Source organism: Drosophila subpulchrella, chromosome 3R, assembly GCF_014743375.2.
Source record: "Drosophila subpulchrella strain 33 F10 #4 breed RU33 chromosome 3R, RU_Dsub_v1.1 Primary Assembly, whole genome shotgun sequence".
In the NCBI taxonomy this organism is placed as follows: Eukaryota; Metazoa; Arthropoda; class Insecta; order Diptera; family Drosophilidae; genus Drosophila; species Drosophila subpulchrella.
The window spans coordinates 7249876-7264887 of NC_050609.1; the positions used below are offsets into that span (position 1 = coordinate 7249876).

The window sequence follows — 15012 nt, forward strand, 5'->3', positions numbered from 1 at the left end:
ACGGGGCCGAGTGATCCTGCCGGGCATCCCCGCTAGATTTTACCCATTTTTCTATGCTCTCAAAAGGGGCACTTTGATTTTGACATATATAAACTTTTTTGCTTGTGTTACCAATGCTGTGTAAGTGTGTAAATCAACCTTAAATTGCTTTTAAATTAATTGCCTTATTTTAAAAATTATGATGTTAGTATAAATCAAAAGATTTCGTCATTTCTTTATTTATTACAAAAAACATATTAAACAAGTCCGATTTTCAATGTGTTGATGGCATAAATTTTAATTGGCTTGAGGCAAAATTAGCATTTAAATTAATTAGATCAATTTAAATGAATTTATTGCTGTTTAAGGGCAATTTAAATCAATCGAATGATGGGTTGGAAGCAAAGAGAAGCCGAATGATATTTGATGCTTAACAATTGTAAGCGATTTATATTTAACTCCTGCAATTAATTGCGAAATATGCCCTATTTAATTACATTTTAACGTATGCTTTTATTTTAAGGAAGTCAATGGCCGCCAGGACTCTGTCATAAAGGACAACATTAAAGTTGGACGCCATGCGAAGTCGCCGTTTTTATGAGACGTCAAAAAAACTGTGAAATTGTCGTTGTCCAATGAAATATAAATGTCAAACGAAATTGCATTTCTCCTGGAGCAGCAGTACATTTCTGCTGGCGGCGTCTCCGCGTCTTCTGCAACTTATGCAACGGAAGCGGAAATGATAATGCAGTTGACGTGCATCGGCCGGGAACGTTGTTTTCCCTTTTTTTTGGCTCTTTGTCTGTGGGCGGGGTTGCGGGCGATTCAATCACTGTTGATGCATCTTGGCCCAGTTGCCTGTGCCATTTTATGCGAGCCAATAAATTTCATCTGGCTATTTGGCCACATATATATGAGAATCTGGAATTGATGGACTTTTGTTTGGCATCGCCGATAGTACGATAATGGCTGAATGGCAAAGCTTGGCGTATAGAGCTTCACAACCAGTTTGGCGGCTCAAAAGCTTTGCGCATGAGGTAAGCGGAGCGATCGCAGCACGTACCGCTCACAGAATCGAGCGTGAAGACTTGGCGAACGGTCGACGAGCGGACCGAGAAATATACATATACATCCACAAGATAGAGACAGAGAGTGATAGAGAGAGAGCAACAAGTTTGCCAGTGGAAATTTTAGTAACGAAATGCAGTGAATACCCGTCCAGTGAATGCAACAAACTGGCTCGAAAAACCAAAATAAATATAAGAAAAAACAATAACAAAAACAAAAACGAAAAACAAGTCGAAACTATTCGAAAACAGACCAAACAAAAAGCTGAGTGAATCTAGTTAAACATTTCGAAAAGCCAAAATCAAAACAGCAACAAGTGAAAGAGCCAAAAAGAGACGGCCAGAGCGGTGAACCGCGAGTGGGAACGAGATAGAGACAGAGCACCAGAGACTTTCGCATCTGTAGATTTGAGTTTTGCATGCCGAGAGAGATACAGCTACGCTAGAGCTAAAGCTACAGATACAGTAGCCACTAGCAGGCCTGAGAAAAAATACATATCTGCGAAATACCATTATTGTTATTACTGCTCAGAAATGGAGTACGAGAAAATGCTGTACATGCCTTCCAGTGAGGTAAGTCTACATAATGTATCTCTATCTTTATTTGTATCTCTATCTGCTCGAAAACATAGCTGTGGATGTAGCGCACTACGTAGCTAATAGTTGATAACCTTTCGCCCGCCATTATCATTATCGGCCAGTAGAGTCGGTGGATTCAGTATCTGTATCTGTCGCCTGGAACATTATGCGCAGTTTTTGCGGCACGAAAGCTGCGGGCTTTAATTAGCTTGTTGCTCCAGGCATCTCGTGTAGGCGGCAAAAGTATCTCCCAGTTCGCATTTCGCATCTTGCACTTGGCATCTCGCGACTGCGAATGCGTGTCACTGGGTGAGAGTAGCTCCCAGTTACATTTTCGCATTTGTCTTATGGCATTTCGCTTTAATTACAATAACAGCAATAGCAATAGCAATAGCAATACCAGTAGCAATGCCACTGGCAACTTTCAAAAGATGCTTTCATTTTGCAAGAAGTGATTCTAAATGATTGTCAACTATGGCATGACAACAAACAGTGGCACAAACGCCGAGTAAGAGCTGCCATGTCGGCCTGAACTGGCATTTCACTCGGAAAGTGCATTCCAATCCAGCAGATACTTTTTGTTGGACCTACTTAAGCCCCATTGGCGACGACGTACGCAAGTCTTTGACGTTTGTCGCAGCTACTTGCCTCTGCCAGCATTGCAATAAAAGAAAATACGGAAAATCAGCAAAATACAGAAGAAAAAAACTTGTATTTACCATTTTTGATTGATTTGATGGAAATGTGTCTCCGCGCTTTTCCAATCGCTGACACAGAAGCAGACGGCTTGGAACAGCGCTTAGAAATGCACTGCAAGATTGTAGGATGGCAAGACTGAAAGACTGCCACCGGCAGCCACACTCATCTCTCATTATATTTATGGACATAATAAAATAAATACTACTGCCAACAATTATAAATGCAAGCCGCTTTCGCAGCTCAGCCACACTAAGCCAAGTCGAGTCGAGTCGACACAAGACGAGTTGCGTTGAGGAAAACTCGACATGACATAAATACTTCAACTTGTCAGGTTTTCTTTCCCTCAGCGCCAGGCCTTTCCATCGAGAATCCATCGAGAGTGGCATTTCTAAGTTCGCTCAGTCAAGGGCCCTATCCTATCCCATTCTGTTATACGCTATCCTATCCAATTCCATCCAGAACGACTGGTTATCAATCAAACCGATTATACAATAATAATCACTTTTTGGGTGTGGCTGCCTTCTTGGCCATTATTGTGGCAAGTGCACTCAACGAAATTGGTCTTTAAGGTCTCGAGTAAAGTCTTTAAGAAGTACCTTAGGCTTTTTTTCATTTCAGTATTTATAACAATGGATTTGTACAATAAACTTTGATAACCCTAAAAACCTTATATGATGTTTAATGAAATATTGAAAATGTACTTATAAATACTTTTGTATATATTGTGCTTAGATATTTTTAAAAAGTTTGAAAAACCTATTACATGATCTTTTGTCAATGTTTTTAAAGAATTTAAAATCAATATTATAGCCTTCTTTTTAAAAAAAGTTTATTATTTCAATGAAGCTTTTTAGGCTTTAATATATTTTAAAAATTGAACTAATCCAATTTTTTGGAAAAGTCTAGAATTTCTAGATTTTCTTCAGTGTATTGCTAAAATATTGACACGGCAGCCTGTGGTTGCGGGTCTTGTCTTGCGGCTTCAGCATTGAATCTCGCCTGGCTTTTATGCAAATTGAAATGAGTTGGCTTCGCAACGTCTTTTATACGGAATAATTGTCAGTGCGTGCAGTGCATAATGAGCGCAGAAGGGATTGGATTGGATTCGCAGGGTTCAGTGCCTAGACATAAGCGCATTCCTCTCGAGCTTGTGGGTGTGGGATGGGCCCAGAGTCCAGTATCCCAGCCCGGATTGTATGGCCGGGGTATGGGTAGTACTATGAGTGCCATTCCTATCGAGAGTGTGGGTGTGTGTCTGGCTGGCTGGCTTGTCCATCAGGAAAGTGTCCAAATAGTTATCAGCCAGCCAGGTTAATGTGTGGCATACTGAGAAGTAGAGATATTGAGAGCTCCTCAATCGAAGTTGGAGCTTTAATTAATTTGGTCAGTCGCTGGGCTTCTCAAGCCGGAACATTCTGTAACATTCGTTACAGTTCGCCAGGGCAGACACTTGGAATGCAGAATGCAGCATAATTGAAATGTTGCACCCATTCGGGATATTTATTAACCTTGCTGCCAGCCATTTATCTAGCATGAAATGTCGGCAATTAAATGCAATGCAAATAGCGAAGAACTGCACACCGAGTTACAGATAGTTGCCCGTCACGAAGTGGTTAAAAGCAACACCAAACTGCGAAAAAGCCAGGGATACAGATACAGATACAGCTCCAAAGATACAAAGATACTGGAAAACAGAATAATGAGTGAAACAAACAGAAGGCAACACAGTCAGCCGGGGCGATGTAAAAATAAGCAGAAATAAGTCTTGTCTCTTTGACAGCTTAACCCACGCATCCGAGAGCTGGTAGATTGTACGTGGATACCGCCGGGGGATTTGCCAGAGTATCTCTATCTTTGTTTCATACACACGAATGTGTGTCTGTGTTCTTATGCTGTTGACAGCGCACTTCAGCATGGCCATAACCCCCTTTGGCCCCGCCACCCATGCCATATGCTATATGGTATATCCAATCCCTAAGCGCGCGAATAAAGCGAACATTCATTAAACAAACAATTTGCGACTGCGCATCGGGCAAGGGGGATGGGGATGGGGATGGGGAAAAGAAGGGGCAAAGGAAGGGGTCAGTCTAAGTTGGCTTTTGCCAGCTCCATTGCCATAATGCGATTAGAACAGATTACCTGACAATTGTCGCCAGTTGGAGCCAACTGAGATCCAGCTGAACACCTGAGGTTAAGACCGTGCGGCATTAGCATAGTTTGTTTATTTAGTTCAAAGATACATATAAATTAATTTAAATATCACCTGGCCATAACTCAGCGGCATGTCAGCACTCAAGGCCTCCAAAGCTGCAGTTGCAACTGTTTTCACTGCTGTTCTTTATAAATATCTGCCTTCCCTTCACTCCAACCTTTTGTCTGACTTGGATTCCGAATAACGATTCGGTTTCAGTTTGAGATTCCGATTCTGATTCTGATTCTGATTCTGAGTCCGATTCTGGGGCCAACCAACCAAGGTCTCCTTTGTCTATGGGCCTGGGCGCGCCCCGTGTAAGATCTGGTTAAATGGTTTTATATTTTATATAGATCGGTCGTGAGTTCGCCTTAGGCGTTGGCCAGCCAGTCCATGTCCAATCGTTCCATTTATTATATGGCTATATGGCTACATGGCTACATGGCTATAAGGTGGGTTCGACAATAAGCTACCCCGAGTGCTGCTATCTGATCGCAGCTTTTAATAATGCTTTTGTCGTTTTTGTCTTAAAACGTAAACTTGATTTTATTATTAGGCAAAGCCACAAGCACAGACAATATAAATATCCCACATTCTTGACAGCGACTTCGACTTGTTCTAATGAATTTGATTTTGTTTGACTTGGCCAGCCACAAAAATCATAAAACTTGTTTTTCTGTTGCTTTTTTGTGGCCTCGGCTGAAGTTGGATATGTATATTTTCAATTTATTACCAGAAAGACAGAGACAGACAGTTAGAGAGTGAGAGGGCTCAAAATCAAATATTATTGTTGCTAATTCGGGTAAGGGTTTTTCAATTTGCTGGCTCTAAAAGGGAAATCAAATCAGCCACTGCCTTTGACAGCGCCGCAAAATGTTTGCTTTTAACTTGGTCTATTCGTCTTCATATCTGATTTCCACATCGCCATCACATTTAATTTTATTTTATTTGCCCTGGCCTGGTTGTTTTTGTTTTGTCTTTTTTGTTTGGCCATTCGGCTTTGTCTTTTGTTTTTACTGGAAAATGAATTTTTTATCAGCCTGCTGGAATTTTAATAAATTTGGCATATTCGATTTATTTGCTCCGTCTGTTGTCTGCCCGTTTGAAATGAGTCAGCTTTGAAGTTATGGCATTTTGGCTGCTCAAAATTGCTATAATTTAATTGGAATCAAATTCTTTTGGTGCCGGTGCGTGTCAGTCGACATGTGAACCATCTGACCAACGGATCGGATCTGAATATCCGATTGTGCGGCATTAGTCATTGTTCGTTCGTGTTCCTCGATAAGAGTTTTCATCGAATCGGCTGTGTTGAGTACTAATGTATCCTGTTTGCTGTGTACAGGTGGAAAGCCCAGAACTTATCATATTTCCCTTTCACAGACACCCACACTCCACCAGGCCATATCAGTTCTGGGCCTTTGTAAAGTATTTTTTATAAATAGAATTGCCGGCTAAATGTGTCTATAATGGCGCTGTGGTTTTTCTATAAATACAATCCACACCTGACAGCCACTTGGTGAGATCCGAATCCTAATTGCTGCCGGGCTCATTGTCTTCGTGTACCGCCTTTGACACCAGCCGCCTGGTGATCGATAACAGGCGAAAAACAAACCGAAATTAACCATTTTTATGACGTGGTTGGGTGCGGGTGCCCAATACTCCCATATACTTATAAGCTGGAATCTTTGATTTTATGAACCCCTCCAGCTTGGCCCAAACAAAAGCGTTTATTGACAGCCGCCCCATGTCGGACACGCCAATGAAATATTACCGGCCGAAAGCCAAAACGATTTGGCCACAAAAAAGCCTTTTGTCCGCATCTCTTGGCACTCTGGGAACTCCGATTCTGTCAGAAATTGCTGAGCTTGTTCTTTAGAACGAGATTTAATTAAAATTTACGAGTACAGCACATGATTCAGATCGCCGAGGTCTTTTGTTGTTCTCGGTCCGAAGCAGCAGGAAATCCATATAGTGGAATAACCCGAGTGATCTAATTCGACCAGCTGCGAGGATGTGGGCTTGTCTAAGGGTAGGAGAATATGATACGCTGAATAAATCAAAGTCAGAGTGAGAAAAAATGCTAATTCTGACCCCCTTGAATGGGAATATTTACTAGCATTATTTTGCATTATTATTTAGTTAAAGACCTTTTTTTTTGATAATTTATAGGGGTGGTTGCTGGTCATAAAATTTTATGAGAGCCTAGTTTCTTATTTTCAATCAATATTTAGAATTCCTACGTAGGCGAGTGTAATAACTAGTTGACATTTTTGCAGCCTGTCTGGCCCTTAATGGTCCATAAATGGCCCGTAGCAGCTCAATTTATTATGCAGTTTTTGCCCAGAAATCACAGTTTTTTCTTTATGATGGCCACTCGACTGAGTCATTCCCTGCAGCTGCTGAATCATGTCCTAGGTTTTCCTTGGTACTGGAGTATTAACCCCAAGAAAAGATCTCTCGCATTCGGGTGAAGTACACAAGAGTAGATATCGCTCTAATAATATGCAGATTACGCAAGTTAATCACCGAGTGCTAAGGCGAAATCGAAATGTTTGCGCTGGCAATTAGCGGGCAGGCGAGAAAAGCGAACTGAAATCACTCATACGCCCCGTTGTCGAACAATTAAAACACAGAAATTGTAATAACATCGTGACTAGTTAGAATTATGGCGACGACGACGTAGTCAATAAAATTGTAAGGCCCACCGCCCCCTGAGATATCTGAGTGCTGACTACTGAAAGTACCATGTAGTCGGAAAATCCAGTATGAGCTGTTTTATTAATAATAAGCGCACAGCGCATAGCCATATTGACTATATTCCCTCGACTGCCTCTGCTGCATTGAGTTGCCTAATGAAAAACCAGTTTGTCGGAGGTAAAAATTGGTAGCCTTCTTTTATGACGCTGCTGTGCAAATAAATATTAAAAAAAAAAACAGAGAAAAATAAATAAAATGCTAGCCTAGAGAGAACAGACATTGTGGGAGGGTGGAGATGTGGAATTGTGAAGCCCAGAGAACGCTTTGATTTTGATCTAGTCATTGTTTGGCCGCTCGTAAAAAGCACACACGCCCCTCATCTAGGGGGCTTTGGGTTTTTTGCCTTTTCGCAGCTGCCTTTTGTGGCGTCACAGATCGCAAATCGCAAATCGCAGCTTGATAAATGAGAAAATCAATGCCAGTCCGAGCTTAGTACGCCTCCTGCTCTTGTCTCGTCGGTTTCAAATCCAAGTCCAAGTACCGCCATCACCGGTGGATAACTAAGGTTAAGCTCAGTCCCAAACTCAACTCAATCAGAACCGAATCAGATCCGAAAATTTCCATACTTTGTCAGGTAGGTGCTGCGAGTACGGGAATTAGAAAGGCGGCCGCACTTACGCAAATTCCAACTGGAAGCGGAGAAATAAAACTAATTAACTTTCATGGGCGTGATAATTAAGACAGGTGGCCGCGATTTGGCATCGCCGATCGCCGGATAATTAGTGAGGCCCCGGCAAGATGGCGCCTGCAGTGTTTTGATTTTCAATTAGCAGCCTGGCCCTCTTTTTTTTTGGTAACTCCAGTTCTTGTATGGGCACTGAGAGAAATTCGATCTAAGATTTTTGGTTTTAAGAAAGTTCAAGAGCTTACATTTTAGTTAAATATTTATTTAACTTACTTGGCATCGATTTCTCAATGTATTGTGAATGTTCTAGGTACCATAAAGTTAAATCGTCGAAGAGACATCTTCGTTTTCTCAATGTGAAATTTAAGATCAAGACAAAATTTATCATGACATTAAGAAAGCAATGTTTTTTGTTGAGAAAATATTTTAAAAAAATTGTGCATCGTATATGTCAATAATAAGGAAATATTTACAGATTAACAAATTGTTTTTCTGATAAAAGAATAGGGAAATAATTGTGAAAATATATACAAATTGTTTTCCAGTGTACTTATCTTCTTGACCACTTTCTTTCTACCTCCCCAGATGCCTCACAGTCCGCAGCTGAAGCCACATCAGTTCCAGGCCCAGACGCCGCCGGATCAGTACTCAGCCTATGCGGACAACTTTGACCTGTCGCTGCTGCCGCAGGAGTCCGCCCCCATTCCCACCACCGTCTTCCAGTACAACGCCCCCCAGATCAAGGTCGAGTGCGCCTGGGAGAGTCAACCTATACATCAGCAGCAGCAGCAGCAGCCCTCTCCATATCCCATCCCCTCCAGCCACCAGCTGATCCCGCCGCCCGCCTACCCCCACAGTGCCTACCCCTCGCCGCAGTCCAGTCCGCTGCAGTCGGAGTTCGCGGCCTACGGATTCGGAAGATTTGGCGGTAGCTACGACAGCCTCAATAGCCCCTCACCCTCCCTGGAAGCAGTCAGCATCAAGCAGGAGCTGCACATCCTGCCGCCCTCACCGCCGGAATCCAACTGCGAAACCCCCTCCCCGCGATCCTCTTGCGGCGAGAGCATCAAGGCGGAACCCTTGGATGCGGACATCGAGAGCCTCATCGACCTGAACTCCCTGCTCCAACAGCAGAGCCTGCAAAGCCCCCAGAATCTCCAGTCCCTGCAGGACACCAAGCCGGATCACCAGCTCTTAAGAGAGTGCCTCGAGGACACCAGCTTCCAGAAGCGACACAACCTGAAGCCTTTGGCTCTGGAATCCTTCATTGGAGGCTTGGCCGAAGTGCGCGGGGATTTTGAGCCCGTAATTTCCCTGGCCCTGGAGCATGCCAAGCGAGAGGCGGACGCCATCTGCGCGGAACTGCAGATATCGCAGGGTGAGTTGGGAATACCCTTAGTTCATCCAAAGAGACTCTTAATGTAATATTTAATATATATTTTGCAGATCCCAATGGCTGGTCGCCCGCCCAAGTACACGCATGGCTACGATCCACCTTGGCCCAGTTCAGATTGCCACCGGTGGCCGATTTGGAGCTGCACTTCTGCGAAGATGGGGCCGCTCTGACATTACTCAGCGAAGAGGAATTCGTGCGCCGACTACCAGAGGTAAGTCCAACAACTTAACCAATCAATCACAAGAGATATCAGAAAGGTGGTACAGAAATCTAGGGATTTCCATTTCAGTTACCTTTAAATTCCATCTACACTGAGAAAACTGGGATTATTGAAAATGTATTATTACCCTGAAATTCCCTCATATTTTGGGAAAACTTGCTTAGAAATGGACCAACTATTGCCTAAAAAGAGATTTCTTTCAAAAATATAAGAGCACATGTTTAGGGTATTACCTATACTACACTTTAGGTATTGCCAGTTTTTTGATGTTTCTGGGTGTAAAGAAATTTACAAGTATATGTATAAAGTAAGGTATCATTTAGCTTGTGCTTTGGTTTTCTTTTTTTTACCAATTGGGCTTCTATTTTTAGCTTTATAGATATACTGTGTGAACTGGTTTGATTTAATGGGTGCTACTAGGTGCATCAAATATTAAAAGCCATTTTATTAACAACTGTACATTAGAGAGTCTTAAGATCTAATCACTAGCAACGGGTTTGGAATTATCGAACTTAAGAAAGTCATACGTAAATGCAAATTTTCAAGATGCTAATTTAGTTATAAAATTACTTTTATAATAACCAAACGATTTCGTCACATTTTGACAAAAGATGACACACAAAAGCGGTTCTGTTCAAATGGTCACAAGTAATGTTGCGTATTTCCGAAACTCTACGAAAAAGAAGAAACCCACAATAAGATATTTCAATGACACCTTGAGTTCAGGCTAGGAACTAGGTGGAAATACATAAGAAGTGTGACTCAAAGACTCAACGATTGTATGACTTAACTGGGCGAGTGCCAAAATAGTTGGGCATGTTACAAAATCGATCAGCACAAAGCAACGGGCCAATAGCCCATGGCACATAAAACAATAACACAATGCAAATGCCAATATTCGGAGAGGCCCAATCAATGCGATTGAATTGAAATTCGCGTACGGGCCGAAATGGAATGGAAATGGTTAAAAAAACTACCAACAAATAAAAAACAACAAAGAGCAAAACAAAACGAAACGAATCGAAACGATACGATACGATACGATTCGAAAACTTAAACGAAACAAGTTTCGTAACTGGCGTTGACGTCATGGCTGCCAGCCAGAGCGGCTTACAGGCCCATTCGGAATCAGAAATCAGAAAGCAAGACGAAAAACTTAAGAGCCAAAGCTCAGAGCTCAGAGTCTCCAATCTTCGCTGCTCAAAAACTTGAAACCTGTTGCCAGCAATTAGGCATCTAAAACTACTCCACATCCACATGTGCTCTCGTCGAGAGTCTTGCCAAAAATATATCAATGATTACATTCGCCTAGGCTCGTTTGGGTGCCCCTGCCTTTTGCTTTTGCCACCGAAGAAGAGTGGTAGAGAGTGCAGCGGAAAAAGGCCAGAAAACAAAAGACTTAGGCAACGAACGCGAACGCGACAACGAAATCGGAGAGCAGTCAGTCGCCAAAGAAACAAAAATTAGTAACCGTGGTCATGGCTGTAAAGGTGAAAGAATGTGTGAAGGTTGTTTGGTGAAACTGCAGCACTTGGACGGATGATTACGAGCAGCTCGGATGACTGAAAGGGGGGGGGGGGGGGATAGGAGGAGGGGGAGTAGCTGGACTGGCACTCGAACTGAGCCAACGACCAGCAACGACATTGCAAGGTGAAAGTAAGTCGTCGCCGTTGTCTCTGGTTGTTGCTACTACCACCACCACCACTTACTATGTACCACTACAGCTTTTGGTCCACAGAGACTGCACATAATTTATGCACTTCTCTTGGCCTAAGAATTTCCAATTGATATGCCGTCTAGATCGCGATCTGGCCAAGGATTAAGGCTCTGTTCCCATTCGAAATGTCTCACTTTCGGCTTTCTTTTGCAGAGCGGGAGCACGCTGCACGCCCAGTTGGAGATTTGGAAGATGGCCTACGCCGACCAGCCCCCTCAGATGGATCAGCATTCCCAGTCCGCAGCCGCTGATCTCTGGCCAGCCAGCTATGCGATGCCCAATTTGGAGCTGGATTACAACGAGGACAGCGAAGGTGAGTTCGATGGCTAGAAAAGCGAGGGTGATTTGCATAGCCCCTTAAATACAATGGGAGGTCTTCCCATCTTTCGAAAATGTATCATTGTTGCACTTTCAGTAACAGCTGACATTTTAACTAAAACTGAAAATTAGATCTTGGAAACTTATTTAATAGAAATTCATTAGCTAAAGGTTTTCGATTTCAGGTAGATTTTCAATTTGACCGTAAGGTATTTTTTGTTTTTATAATGAAAGTACACATTTTTAAATAATAAAGTGAGAATCAATCAATTTGGATGAACCAATTTTTTTCTTATTTTGTTTGTAATTAAAGAACACAGAATTTTCCAATAGGCAAGCATTTGTATTATTTTCTGCTCTTACAAATATTTACAAGACTTAAAATTTAAAATTTTAAAATAATTTGTTTAGTTTTTTCTTATTTCAATAAAGATGTTGAGTAAATAGGACACTTTGTTTTGGAAAAAAGTATAAAGGTATTGACCAAATCTCTTTTTCCTATCCCAATAGATGACGACGAAATGGAGACAGATGCAGTGGTTACACCTTTGACCAGCAGCTCCACATCACCGCCTGCAACCACTCCCTCCAATGGCGGTACAGTTACGACAAAACGCCCGAATGGTGGTCGAACCGGCGGAGGTGGCTCCCACATCCACCTGTGGCAGTTCCTCAAGGAGCTGCTGGCCTCGCCTCAGGTGAACGGAACGGCCATCCGGTGGATTGACCGGACCAAGGGCATCTTCAAGATCGAGGACTCGGTGCGGGTGGCCAAGCTGTGGGGTCGTCGCAAGAACCGGCCGGCGATGAACTACGACAAGCTGTCCCGCTCCATAAGGCAGTACTACAAGAAGGGCATCATGAAGAAGACGGAGCGGTCGCAGCGGCTGGTCTACCAGTTCTGTCATCCCTACAGCCAGTAATATCGGTTATAGGCCAGTTATTTATTGCTAGTTGTAAGTGGTACACCCGACCGACCCACCTGTTCCGATCCCATCCGATCCGATCCGCTGACTATGCTCGACTAGCCTTGTGGGCCTAGCGAGTCTTAGTTTTAGTCCTTGTACATAACCACTCACAATCTTGTTAGGCACGAAGGTAAGTTCGTGCATCGATTAAGTTTGGCTCTAGATTAGGCTAAAATCCACGCCCACCGGCGAAGGTAAGTTCGTCCGGGGGGCAGGGTTTTAAGTGACCCCCAGTTTCAATCGTAGATCTAACTCTGATCCCGCAGAGCAGCTGGTAATTCGGCTGCACCTGCGCATGTTTGACTTACCGGCGACATCTTTATTCAACTGCTGTCAGTCCGTGCGAAGGATAATCGCTCGCCAGTATAAAGTCCTGTGGCTGGGAGAGGTATCCTCTGGACCTGGACCGCCATTAGTAGTCCGAGGCGAAATTGGCACAAGAGGTCCTAGCATCCAGAGCATCTCTCCATAGAAAACAGTCACTATTAAAGGACCCACCTGAGCAAAAAGAATATCCTTCGCTGGCAGCATGAAGGTGTCGAGGTAATTTTAGGAACCATATATCTATGATATATCAAAAGTAAGTTCTATGAACAACTTAATAAGCGAACAAATGTTAAATAGTAGTCTTAAGGCGCCTCGATTAGCCATTAGTTTCATCCTTGAAAGTTTTTTCTCTTTTCCCCCTAAGCAAACAAGTTAAAAATCTTTCGACCTTGTCCGATTATTCTGCAATACATACTATGACTTTATCTCATAACGTTATTAATTATTTATTCTTTACCGGGTGGCGGTTCAATTTAGACATATTTCGTTTCACTTTATTTTGATTATTATACGCAATTAGCATAATTCGTGCATAATTCTCTATAGTTTCGTTTATGTGACGGGTAGCGAGTTTAAGTTAATTTTAATATTTATTCGCTAGCCCAGCCGAGCGGTGAAATTATGGAAAGTCAATTATTTTCGCTGCTATTTGCATTAGCATTAATGCAGGCGCTTTAATTGAATTATGCAACGGCCAATTGGCTGCTTGGCTTATTTTGTTAACCAAATAGAACAGTTACCGTTTATACAAAAATATTTATACGCATATACCACACCTAATTAGGACATTGCAACTAGATTTATGCACTTTACACTTTTTACGACACATGAAATTATTTATTTATTTATTCAACTAACATATTGTCATGCTACACTATCCGATAAAAATAAAAAAAATAAAAATCACAGCAAAAAAATGAAATAACAATTGCCAATTACGGGTATATTTATACAAAATCAGTGCGGGGATATTTCAATCGAAATCGTATTTTTCGCTGTAATCGGAGGAGCTGCTCTTGTGCAGCCAGCAAAACATTTTAGATTGCCCTGTCAGTCGGTCACTGCATTCGTGTGTGACCGTTGCGATTTTCAATCAGCGGAAACTATTCCTGGATCGGAAAAAACTCATCGATGTTTGTGGAGATACTGCGATTCCATGCAAAATCGGTATCCCGATTATGGTGGCCCTATATTAAGTTGCTGCCATCATTGGGATTAATTTAATGCGCCCGAATGAGTTTATCCTCTTTGTTGTCCCACGACCAGGGCCCAAACTCCAGTTCCAGTGCCATCTACGTCTCCCTCTTCATTTAAATGCTAAATCGCATTAAATGCCATCAAGTGGAAAATTCCCAAAAGCAATAAATTCATTCCTTCCAGCCGCCAGTGGAGCTCTCACTTTTTGAGTGAAAGGCACAACTCCGCTCCGCGCTCTCGACAATATTTGCATTATCCAGGAGACGGGACTCGGCTGTTTATCCTGAGCCGGCAGCCTTGGCTTTCTCTTTGTCTTCTGGGCCTTGGTTTTAGGGCCAGGTCCTTCTCATATTTCCCCCCTATACCATCCCATGCCATCCCGTACCGTCCTCGACGAAAACTACAAAGACAAATATTTAATTGAATTAGTGCAGCAAGCGTTAAGCTGACGCAGACATTGTGCAAGGCCGCGCCCATTCCAGGGTTTTAAATTTGAATTTCGAGCTTGAATCATCAACAGGTTCGTTACCGCTCGAAGGCTTAAGATATGCGGCAAATTGGGATTTGGACCGCCTTCCTGCCGTAAACGTTATCCTTTCACCATTCGGCCAGCTGCTCACTTGGCCGAAACCATTCTTATGTTAATTTGTCAATTCCAGAAGGCAGAAAGACTAAGGCCCATCCAACCAGCCACCCATTTATTTTCTACATATTTTGATAATTACGTCTCCGCCCAGTTAGTTAGCCCTTTTTTAAGCCCTCTTCCTTTTGAGCTTGTCAATTTGCCGTTTAAAAATAGCCACCAGCCATCGGGATTTCGGCTGGCCAACCCTAAACCACCCTTGAGAACCCGGGGTCATAAACGGAGACATTTTGCGCGCATTGTTGAGCTGGCAGGCCTTCCACCTTTAATTAGCATAATTGGCGACATTGAAGCGGCCCGCCGACGACGAGCCATCAAAGCATTATGAA

At 42.7% G+C, this 15012-nt stretch overlaps 1 protein-coding gene across 3 annotated transcripts; it reads left to right on the forward strand.

The window, feature by feature from the left end:
- Positions 1 to 1060: 1060 nt before the first annotated feature.
- LOC119559451 (DNA-binding protein D-ETS-4) lies at positions 1061 to 13760 on the forward strand. 3 transcript variants are annotated; one of them, XM_037872557.1, is made up of 5 exons: positions 1061 to 1619; positions 8483 to 9275; positions 9344 to 9504; positions 11384 to 11543; positions 12059 to 13760. In XM_037872557.1, exons 1-5 carry the CDS (start codon positions 1581 to 1583, stop codon positions 12469 to 12471), a joined length of 1566 nt encoding a protein of 521 aa, XP_037728485.1. In that variant the 5' UTR covers positions 1061 to 1580; the 3' UTR covers positions 12472 to 13760. The 3 variants fall into 3 exon arrangements, with proteins under 3 accessions (XP_037728485.1, XP_037728498.1, XP_037728493.1); XM_037872570.1 differs by lacking the exon at positions 1061 to 1619 and adding an exon at positions 7715 to 7777; XM_037872565.1 differs by lacking the exon at positions 1061 to 1619 and adding an exon at positions 7725 to 7846.
- Positions 13761 to 15012: the final 1252 nt, after the last annotated feature.

Bases quoted from the DNA above. Each gene is read 5' to 3' on its own strand.
- LOC119559451 (XM_037872557.1), top strand. From the start codon at position 1,581: ATGGAGTACGAGAAAATGCTGTACATGCCTTCCAGTGAG. The intron at 9,505-11,383 runs GTAAGTCCAACA...TTTCTTTTGCAG, and splicing joins TCGTGCGCCGACTACCAGAG to AGCGGGAGCACGCTGCACGC. The intron at 11,544-12,058 runs GTGAGTTCGATG...CTATCCCAATAG, and splicing joins TTACAACGAGGACAGCGAAG to ATGACGACGAAATGGAGACA.